The sequence below is a fragment of the Glandiceps talaboti genome, chromosome 12, assembly GCF_964340395.1.
Source record: "Glandiceps talaboti chromosome 12, keGlaTala1.1, whole genome shotgun sequence".
NCBI classification, from domain to species: domain Eukaryota; kingdom Metazoa; phylum Hemichordata; class Enteropneusta; family Spengelidae; genus Glandiceps; species Glandiceps talaboti.
The window spans coordinates 10,540,238-10,552,123 of NC_135560.1; the positions used below are offsets into that span (position 1 = coordinate 10,540,238).

An 11,886-nucleotide genomic window follows, 5' to 3' on the forward strand; every position below is an offset into this window, starting at 1 on the left:
CAGGGAGTGTAATACGTCTTTTCACGCGTTATGTTAAATTGTTCATATCTTGAAAAATGAGAGTAAAAAACGTCCCTTCAAAGGATGGGTTCATTTTTTATGGCGGGAGGGTCCGGATGCATCATTTTTGCTCTGCGTTGGTCCATACGTAGTACACATATCCGGCTATTATTTCCCGAGTGAACGTAAAGTAATGACAGTGTAGAAACTAAGCATAGGACAAGACAATATATATGCCTTGTAATCGTTTGTTCAAACTGCCATTAATTATATACAACTGCTAATTAAAAATCCGAACATTAGCCGTGATGACGTCATATCTAGCTTTGCATGCTCAATGTACAAAATATAGAATAATCAAATAATGGTAACATCATCAAATAATAATTAAATATTCATTAAATAAAGAAATACGAAATAACAATGAAACCGTCTTAATGATAGAAAAATGATAAATAATGTTGAAATAACTGGGGTAAAAATGATATATAAGGGATTACACGATTAAATATAACAAAATCATACATAAAGGAATTCTAATTTGGCGGTGATCTCACCTCATATGCATTTAGAGTGAGAAATTTGATTTTGTGTTCACTGTATGACGTAAGAATGTTTTCAAACTCGCCCATCCCGGCCATACAGCCATACGTAGTGTTTACCAAATTGCTTTATTGAGGAAAAAAGGGGGAATTCTGTAAATCAAGTATTAAATTTTCGTACTTTTGAAAAATCACGAAGTTTGAGAAATTTGAAAACATTTGTTGAGCTATTCTACAGCAGGCCAATGAAGTCTATGTGTGCATTACTTATCTTTAAGTGAACCATCATTATTTACGGTCCTGGGGTCGAAGGAATGGGTGAGGGGGTCGGAGGCATAAAGTGAAAAGTGGCGATGATCTACATCTGATCGCGACCCCCCCCCCCTCCCCCATTTTCCATGATTTTTAGCCTATAACTATATATCCCTTCCACCCCATCTCTCTGGATAGCGCTCTTGTAAGTTGTACACTGATTTGCTAACATAACACAATTTACATATTTATATAATTATGTTGAGTTTACAACTGGTAACAGTGAAGTAAAGTACTTTCTCTATATATGTGCTCCACTCGTTTATAGCATTCATATCAAGTGTAAAGGTATACTGTTTCAGTTGGTTTATTTAGCCTTTCTAGTGTGGTCAATTAGCAAATGAAACGGTATACTTTTTTACACATGATATGAATGCTATAAACGATTGTGGTACATATACAGAAAACGCTTTACTTTGGTGTTATGGGTTGTATTTGATATAGATGCTACAAACCATTGTGGTACATACAGAAAACGCTTTACTTTGGTATTATGGGTTGTAATACTTATCACAGAAGATTAATGCATATGTATTTGTAGCGCAGTGTACACAAATATCCCAAGAAAACCACAACTTGTGATATCTGTTGTTGTTTTTTATCTGCATTATGTTGGGTTTCATTATTATCATTTTATGTCCCAACAGGAATTCATTGTCTCGAGTCGACAACCATTTCAACGATCTGACGAAGTTCGGCAATTCAGCAGTTTCCGCACAGCAGAGCGTTGACACATTCAAGCACTGTTCATTCTCGTGCCCCCGGGCTATGTATACTGTACGTATACGTTTTAAGTTACGAATCAGAAAGGTCATTGAGAAAAAAATACATACAGATGACGTCATTCACTTCCAATCACCATTACTGGGATAGGAATTCTGTAATTGGTCAAAACAGTCATGTACTATAAGTTCACTCCATAACCCACATTCGTCAGGTCCGTCAGTTATTGCTCAATCAATTTCCTTTCTAGGGTTGCGTTCTTGTGTATTGTTAGCAATATTTTTTTGTTTTGTTAATTTGCCAGGTCCATTACTATTATTGATTCCTGGAAACACAGTTTTATTTTTTTCCTCTAGGTGATAGACATTTTCCTGAATTTTCAGTGTTGTCACTCTACTTGTTTTTGACATTTTCACTGTTTATTTTTCAAGACAGAATGTCAACGATTTCGTAAACTTATCAATTATTTCAAAGTACATTTATTTTTCCCCCAAGATCTTTCAACAATCGTTGTTCCAAAGTTCGAGTTTACACATGAGCATTCTAAATGTTAAGTCTACATTTAATACGTGGAATATATTTTATTCATCAACGATGCTGCTAACTGATCGCTATACATATATTTAGAGGCAATATTTTTCACATGTGGCGGAGCATGATATGACAACGTATCAAATATGTGGTAGTAGACTCAGTATTGATATAGGGATAACACTTTTCACGCTCCTACATGCTTAGACATTGTATCCGTCCATTAGGCAACATGGCATTGGGTTGTTGTTTTTTAAATACCCCACTGCAAGTAGTCTTTCTTGTACAGAAAACCTTAAAGTAGAAAATTATGGTACCTCACAAAACGAAATAAAATTATACAATGTTTTGAAAAATCTTCCTTGCTTTCCGGGCCTCTCTCTCTGTATGATCCCATCCCTAAATGACTTGATGTACGAAGATTACCATCTTTATATCCAATAACGCTCATTGAGATTCTGGAACTGTTGTTACGGCCTCAGTTTAATGTCTTTCTGTTTTCATATTACCTTCAGATGAATAGTCATGAATACTTATTGTTCATCTAATATATATGCATGTATGTTGACTCCCATGATGCAACACTGGACCACTGCGAGGACAATGAACATTTCTTAACATTCTTGTAGGTGATATGAATTAATTAACTGACTCTGCAGAACCCGAGGTTTACGAATATACCCTTAATTCTTTGAGGATCAGAAAGATAAAAGGATGGACCAATGGATTACCCATCATCCTAGTAAACTGTTCCCTCTGTTATGTTTAGATTCTATCAGGGACGTATGATTTTTATCCACCAAAAACATAACTCACATTGTGGTTTATATACCTAAACCGTAGATTGAACTGAGGACGTGGTATCCGATCCCTGAACACTTGAAAATGCTCGCAAGTCCTCTCGTTGGTGGGAGTTCTATACATCAAGAGCTTGAGAGAATCTAAATTGTTTTATATTAAACCATGCCGCATTAAGATGTGAAATTGCAAGAATTCATCAAGAACTCGAGAGAATATAGAAAGAGTATTGTGGTTTATCTGAACGGGCTGGGTGTTTTCAAATGAATAAGTTTACGCACACAATACAAGTGATAGTACAGTAAGCTAACAAGACGTCAATCTGTAAACTAACTCTACTTAGTTTTTTGTGAGAACTTTTCATTTCATAAGTTCGTTATTCTTCTTCCTGTTTATACGATTTTTAGCATTTTTCCATTGTTGCATTTCTCTTCAAATTAAGTAGTTCTAGTAGCAACTAACGAAATATGTATGGAATTCTAGGACGCAGAACGCCATAACGTGTTTGGACAAAAGAAATCGTTTTGTCACTTTCCGCTTCAGGGCCGATCATGTGTGTACATCTACTAATAGTAATGGGTCGGAATTGCGCCCTGTTTCACAGTAAATATCAATAAAATGCGTACATACGCCGACAATTGGATAGGTTGTAGGTACATATGTTGTCCAGGGAGACTCAGTATCCCTTCTTCAAAAATCTATCCTAGACTTTTACTAATTCGAGTGTAATCATTTTTATTTGGCTCTTTTGAATTGAGAAATGTTCTCTTCTTGTTTCCGTCAGGTCGTGCATCGAATGCCAGGGAAGTCGTTAAAGTTTCATTATAGTTGGCTTCAAAAAGGTGCGAACTTAATGAATCGTGATCCTAAACGGCCATTTAATTATAGGCCATAGTGACCCTAAATTAAACCAGTCATTTGCGATTCTGTTGACAAATATCCTGTTTTTCCCAACCTGTAGTTTTTATGTGCAAACAAATAACCCCCCCACCCCCACCCCCACCCCGAGAGAGCGTTGTAATTTACTGTACACGCTTTGATATTGGACAATAATTTTATGATCATCAATATGTAATGGAACGGTTGCTGCAGCATGCTTTTTGTGTGTGTAGTCTACACCCACCTGTCCTTACATGCAATCGTCAAGTTTTTTTTGTGTCGTTTTATTCAAAGCTGCATGTAACTGGAGCAATTTTTTTCTCAATCTAATGCCAACAATATATTCACTGAAAATTGTTACAATGCCAATAATTAGACATTTGTACATGTTAATTAGAGGGCGATTTTATCAAGTGAGATACTACATAACACAGTACACCTTCCCTTGGCTATCACCTGCTTCATAGACACAGATAAATGAAGACTTGGTGTAAATTATTAAAGCGAGAGCGCAAGGATTTTACAAATGTATTAGTAAAAAATTATATTTATTTGTTGAAGCGTGTGTGTACGTGCACGTTTACCTATAACTTGAGAGTCATGTTGGCTGGCATATAATCACCCCCCCCCCCAGCCCCCCCCCCCAGCCCCCCAAGAAAAACTCCAAGACTTTAGCTGTCAGGTTTGATAATCAGGAGAGGGCGTACTTTTGCTTCGAGTTCGTGAGACTGAACCACAATTCAACGGCCGCGTAAGGGCTACGATTCCATTCCAGATGGTCCTTGTACACCCCCCCCCCCCACACACACACACAAAAAAACGTTCGCAGCATGTACGAATAATACTCACAAAAGCACCGTCACTGGTCATCACAATGATACATTATATTGTTATACTATAGTATATTTGTGACATTTGCCTGAATTCAAGACGCTCGATCATTTCTGACAAGGGCAATGGCGGACATTGGTGTGCAAAAAATGACTACAAATTTAAAGAACAAAAATATTGAATTTAGAATGCGAAAATGATGGCTTGACGGACTATTGGTTTACATGCTAGATCGTGGGTAGATCAGTTTGGGTAGTTTCTGTTGACTTAACCTTGATATGAATATTATGATCAAAACCAATCTAACATGGTCATGATATACAATAGATAACATCTCATTACGGGGTAATAAAAGGACCACAGAACAATTTATATTTAGAACAATGGAAAAAAAACTATTGTTCATTGAATCAAAATAGAACAAAAAGATGCGAAAAATATCTTGGTGGCCTTTGTTTTTAGCAAGGTCATATTCAAGGTGTAGTGCATGACAAAGAAAGTATTGATTCAACTGATCTACTTGCGATTGTTGTAGCTAACGCATTCATGCTGTACTGTCATAGTAGTCAATATCACTTGAGATGAGTTATAACCAGGGATCAGTGCAACTATACGTACTGTATGAAGACAAAAAGAACTGGAAACCAGGTCTTGAAAGTGAAGGTTTAAGTTTGGCAATGATGTAGGAAGACAACTGGTTCCAATAAATAGACTCTTGATCAAAATAACCAACGCTTTGACTATTCAAAATGAATTTGCTGGATGACTGTCAGAAAGGATTTTATTTGATATGTCATTATATTACATGCAGTACCGATAGTGACCGTAACACTAACAATAACCGATGTGGAGTCGGTGGCAGTGGTAGGATGCAAAAGTAACAACATAATGCAAAGATAGACCTTGGATGTATCCTAATACATCCATGGTTAGACATTAAAATGAGTCAAAGTAAAATGTGACCCTCCCTTAATCCTGTTTTCTAAAATATGGCCCGCGCACGGGAACCGATTTGTAAAAATTGACCCCCCCCCCCCATTTCCACAGCCCTTCACTTTAATACTTTATCATTACTTATGGCTCCCTTACACTGAAGTATCCATTGTTCAACAATGAATATAGCATTTCTGCTTAATCCTATGATCATTGGTCAACAGTAAAGATAACCTAGAAAGTACAAGATCATCAACGTGATGTTTCTCTGAAAACGCAAGTCATTGTAGGTGATATAAAATGATGAAAAGACTCCCCAACCCATAGTTTATGAAAATATCTTTATTTCCTGGAGTAGCATTCATGTCAGGTCAAACGTTATAGACTAGACAGTCGGGACACTTTGACACCTCTCATTCATATCTTCTGCACTACTATGCTCTACCACATGATGCTTTGGTCAGTCTCAGACTACTAAAAAGTCGTTAGTGGTCTGAGGGTTAGTCCACTTCTTGACGAGATTGTTTCAGTCGAAATTTGCACACGATATCCCTCGTCTCCTACTGCCCTCCACACTTCCATGCATTATAATTGTGTGCGTGCCAATGATCCAGGTTGTGGCGGGTGACATGACCGAAACATTGTTCATAACTTCCTTCCTCTGGCTGCTTGAAGTAAAAGTTCATCTCAAATAGGGCCTCCATCGGATGAAATGAGAAATGCCTTTGTTTAATCAACTTTGAATACATTTTCTATAGTTTTTGAGAACTGATATTGAGTCCTGTCTGGAGTTTTTTGAAAGCATCTGGTTCAGTTCGATGATATTAGTTACATTTGAAAAAAAAAATGTAACAAGAACAGTTATTTGGTTTCTAAAGCGCTTTTTCTTTTCTTTTCTCTTTTAAATATTCAGGGCTCTGTACAATGAGATAAAAGAGTTTTCAAAAAGCACACAAAACATAATTAAAAAAATAAGGCATTGGGTAAAATTTTCAACAATTTCTCAAAAGAACTTGTACTTTAAAACAAAAAACCTCAAGGGGGGGATTTTAACAACGTTGCAGGTGACAAGAATGTTTAAAAAGATGTGTCTTCAACGCTCTGTTTCATTTAATCTCAATATTTCAGCTCTTCTGGAATGTAATTCCACAGTCTCGACCACACACCGCAAAAGCCCTAGTATTCGCCACATTAGTAAAGATCGCAGAACTATGAGGTTGTGACTACCATTTGTCCTTAGGTTGGAACTAGAGCTGTGGACGCCCTCATCTCCGTGAAGTAGGCCGGAGCCTTGCCATCCAATGTAAAGTGATATTGTGATAATGAACTTCATTTGTATACATATGCATGTATGATTTACTATAATGTTTATGATCATACCACTACGCCTAAAGCAATTTTAATTGACTGGTGTTTTTTTAAGGCAAGCTTATGGATTGTAAAGGTATAAATTACCAATTAAATCAGAATTGCCATTTTTTCAAAACTATTAAGTGTAGCCTTGCTTTTGTTCGCAATGATTTTTATCTCTATTTTTTCATTTTATTTTGTGAGTCTGGAAATTGATCTTTTCACTTTTTCATTTTCTGTCGAAGTTTGAAAACAAATTAAAACATCAACACGGAGTAGAGCTGTTTTGCCCGGAAATACAACCGGTCGAAATTTATTTCGAACTCGCACTAAGCTTATAATTATATAATAGATTAAATTAGAAGTTTATTACAACCGTATAGAAAATTGACAATTCTATTTGGGTACATAAGTATAATAATGATATTAAAGAACACTACATTGAAATAAGCTAATGTTATAAGTATATAAGTAAAACAATTTCCTTGATTAAATAATTTTACACGAGTTTTAAATACATGTATACATACAGTGGAAAGAAAGCGATCACTTCCAGTGCGACAACTAAGTTGAGAAAACACACAACCAACAAACACATCTAGCCAATATGGTTGCGCCCATGTAAGTTCTAAATTGACACTAAAAACGTGATTTTGGGGTATAACATAGCATATCGATTTTAATAATTGCAACGATGGTATGGAGCACTGTACTCTGCTGTCAAACCCTGAGAAAAACTGTCGGTTTTGTGGCAAATGGAAACAAAATTGTAACTTGGTTACACACAGCATGCAGACGACGGCAGATCAGTTTGTTGACACCGGTAAGGTTCGCATCTTACAGCCACTACGTAAGTACGTTATATGTTTACTCATTATAGACAATGTAATTTTCTACTATCTATGGTGTACTTACCCACGTGAAGTGGGTCGAGGTGTTTGTTTTACTCCGATGACAAATAATTTTGGAGAATTTGCTTAAAGTATTATTGTACAGTCCACAGGGACACGTAAATCATGCCTGGAATCGTGGATTTACGGATACGAATAATGAATTTAACGCACTTTGTGTTCTCCCCCATAGGGGCGTGTAATATTTCTTAGATTGTTGTTTTCCTTGTCTACGGGCTAAATATAACATTTTTTTGACCTGAATATATTTCCCCTACCTTTTTGGAAAGAACACTAGTTATCTTAGTGTAGAGCGTACAGTATATTGATATATTCGTAGTAGCAGGATTCGTGTGATATTTTCCTTAGGAAAACAACAACAGTAATGGTATTTTATTTATCACCCTAAACAAGCTCGACTAACATAGTACAAGTATTTCATTCATACCAATGCAGGGAGTGCAATGTGAGTGAATGAATGAATGAATGTGCGTGAGTGTGCATGCATGTGTACGTGCATGCATACATGTGTGTGCGTGCGTGTGTGTGTGTGTGTGTGTGTGTGTGTGTGTGTGTGTGTGTGTGTGTGTGTGCGCGTGTGTGTAGATGCTGTATACACATATTACGATATTTGCTTGTATGAGAATGGGCAATATAATGCAACAGCAAATCAAGTAATAATCTACCCAAATGTCCACAATGTATGTAATTTAATTGTCATTTTAATTTTGCAGAATAAAAAATACATTTTGGAAAGCTGTTCAAGTAATATCATCTCATCACAGAGATATTCACCAGCATTAAATACTATACTGAAGAGAAACTGTTCATCAGGAAAAAACTCTGAAAATAGGTAAGTTTGATGTAGAGTCGTACTGCTACCACAAAAGAATACTTTTATTAATGAACTCATACCTTTCTTCACTATTATTCATTCATAATGACCCTTATATTTTATATTCAATTTAGGTCTGAAGACAGGATTAATTTTGAAACAAAATTTTGAAATTTCAAAACTGAAAGTTGGTGGGTATATTTATAGGGATGTGTAGATGGAAATTTATTCAATACAAAATGACATGATATTTGACATACAAACTACAACCAAAAAATGTTATTTTTGGTCAAATGTCTTCTTAGCCCTCCCCCTAACGGGGGGGGGGGGGGGGGGGGGGGCTACTACATTTAGCTGCATGTGTCCACCTATGCATCTGATGTGCATTGGCTGATTTCAACCAAACCTGGCACAAATATATACAGTTGTTCATTTATGCACATTGCATATACCCTCTTGATAAAATGAAAATTGTTTTCCAAACCACTTTATTGTAACAGATGATCACGCAATGTCACAAAGCTCAATATTAAAACATACTTTAGGGTCAGCTCATCAAAAAGTCTATCTTTCTACCTTCAGTATTCTAGATGAAATTACCTATGAAAAGATAGCTGATGACACCATGGACATTCTTTCTGAATATTTTGAAAGTTTTGATGATCTTAGTGAGACTACCGATGAATATGATGTCTTATTTACAGTGAGTATTTTTTATCATGGTCTGATTTACTGGCTACAATCAAAGTGACCAAGCGATTGTCAAATTTTTTGTTACAGTCAATAAAATTGACAGTTTGATCAAGGAAAAGGCTGGACGGTAAGGTACGCCATGACAGCGCCCTCACACATCTGTCAACCCCTTCCCTTGAGAGGAGGCCAGTGAGGGCAGAATGATACGACATATCTTACAGTCTAGGAAAAGGCTCAATTTGCTTATTTACCATATTTCATGTTAAAGTGTGCTTGTCTTTTGCATTCTCTATTGTTTGTATGTTGGACAACTGACTTCTTGCAAGCTTCTGTTAGACTAGATTCAATCAGATTAATTGTGGACAACTGACTTCTTGCAAACTTCTGTTCAACCTGATTTTAATCAGATTTAACTGTGGAAATATATTTAACTTGAAAACAGAAATACCATAAAGGTCATTGAGATTAATATATTGATTTTAAGAATTTTACATTATATAACAAGTTAGTCAGTCAGTCAGTAGACACAATGGCATTTTGATGTGGTAAACTTATATAATATTTACAATATGCATGAGAAAGTGATGTGTTATATACATTTATAACACACCATGTCTATATAGCTTTCAGTGATTGGCTTAGATCATACCATATGGTAATATGGACTATTGACCCATAGTGACCTAAAATTTGCATAATGGGGAACTATTCATGTTGCATTGAAGTCTTATCAGGGATTTGCTTTTGACTATAGAAAGAATGCATGTCTGAGAATGTGGTGTGATATATTTCTTCCCAGTCTGGTGTTCTGACAGTCAAAGTTGGAGGAAGTGTAGGTACATATGTCATCAACAAACAAACTCCAAACAAACAGATATGGTTGTCCTCTCCGTCCAGGTAAGTTGTCCTGCCATACCAAAGTTATTCTAGACCTTGTTAAGGGATGGTCGCACAATGTCACACAAGCTCAATAAACAATCTCTGTTCATTTAAGCCAAAACCCCTTCCCCCGCCTCCTAAATGAACGTCACAAGTGTGACATTGGCACATTTAAATATGATGTAAACCACGATGAAATTTGTAGCGGTCACACCAATGTAGAAACATTAAACAGTAAATGGTAAACACGTTAAAATATTAACAAAAACCCAGCACTGTATATCACATGAGAAGTAAATTTTAATCAACTTTAATATCAACATCTCTCAATAGTAAATACAGAACCTGTTATCGTTGAAGGTGTGAAAGGTTTCTAAATTTGTCTTGGTTAGAAGCGTAAAAATGAAGTTCATCAATCACATTGATAATTAGCACTTGCATATAGGTCATATGTGGAAACTATGACATCCAACCATTTTTATGTGTTCTTGTTGCAAGGTGAGATCTTTATACATTTGGTCAACAATGTTATAGTGAATTGAATAAAGTGAGTGATTTTAATAACTTCCTGGTAAAATGAATATAGGTCCAGCAATTCACCAAGGTTCTATTTCTCTTCCTTTGATTCCAGTGGTCCTAAAAGGTATGATTATGTCAATGGAAGATGGATATACAAACATGATGGAGTTGCACTACATGACTTGCTTACACAGGAGTTTTCTGAAATTCTAAATCAAGAATTAGACTTTACTATTTTAGAAAGTAAACAAGTTGATGATACATAGTTGATATACATACTGGGTTAGGATGCATTTAAGATAGACTGTAGAGTGTAGATTGATTGCTACATGGAGCGTATGTGAAGCCCTTGGAAGGGTCCAACTGATTGGAAAGTATATGTAACTATACTTTCTTCTTGTAATTATTAGCAATACAAACAACTAGGGTGTTTTCCATTGCTTGCTACACAATCCAAAAGAACCTACGTGAAAAAGCTTCACTTTATGCCACTATATAGTATCTATCACCTAACCTTTGTAGTACATGATTTTAGATGTCATTAAAAGAACAGTTTGATGACTAAATGAAAATCCACTTTGATGATATGAAATCAAACGCACAACATGAATTTCCTGAAAATAAGTTGTGGGGTGTACATAGAAAGGTAACATGAAAATGGCAAGCGAACATATAACACGAATTTCATGAGTGTATGTTTGGGTTGTACATAGAAAGAATGCACAAAGGTTTTGAAAATTTGTACATGAATATTATTCAAGGATTGTTATTTAAAATGGTATTGTGAAGCAGAGAAGCTTAATGCTATAACATTCTGACCTCTATTTCAAAATTTTGCATAATGACCCCTGATTTTTCCTTGATTTTAACTGAAAATGGGTTGAAATTTTTTTTTGAATAAAGTAACAGCAAAAATTTAAACACTTTATTTCTGAGGTCTATTTCATGTCACAGTAGTAACTGATAGTGTGTACACAGTGACAATAACAATGTTCATTTGATTTATAGGAAGTTTCTGCCAGTCATGGTATGACTTATAATCTGCTTTATTAACTAATTGGAAAGGATTTTTTATAACTCTTTCCCATCGAATTGACTTTATCAGCTGAAATTCTTTCATAATGTTTTTCAGTCAAGTCTGATTTTATTGACTTTCTTTGTTTTCACTTTG

The 11,886-nt window shown here is 35.7% G+C and overlaps 1 protein-coding gene across 1 annotated transcript; it reads left to right on the forward strand.

The window, feature by feature from the left end:
- The first annotated feature begins 7,593 nt into the window (after nt 1-7,593).
- LOC144442904 (frataxin, mitochondrial-like) lies at nt 7,594-11,223 on the forward strand. The gene is made up of 5 exons (XM_078132278.1): nt 7,594-7,722; nt 8,524-8,642; nt 9,207-9,327; nt 10,117-10,214; nt 10,828-11,223. The coding sequence occupies exons 1-5, from the start codon at nt 7,594-7,596 to the stop codon at nt 10,979-10,981; spliced, it is 621 nt and encodes a 206-aa protein (XP_077988404.1). The 3' UTR covers nt 10,982-11,223.
- The last annotated feature ends 663 nt before the right edge of the window (nt 11,224-11,886 follow it).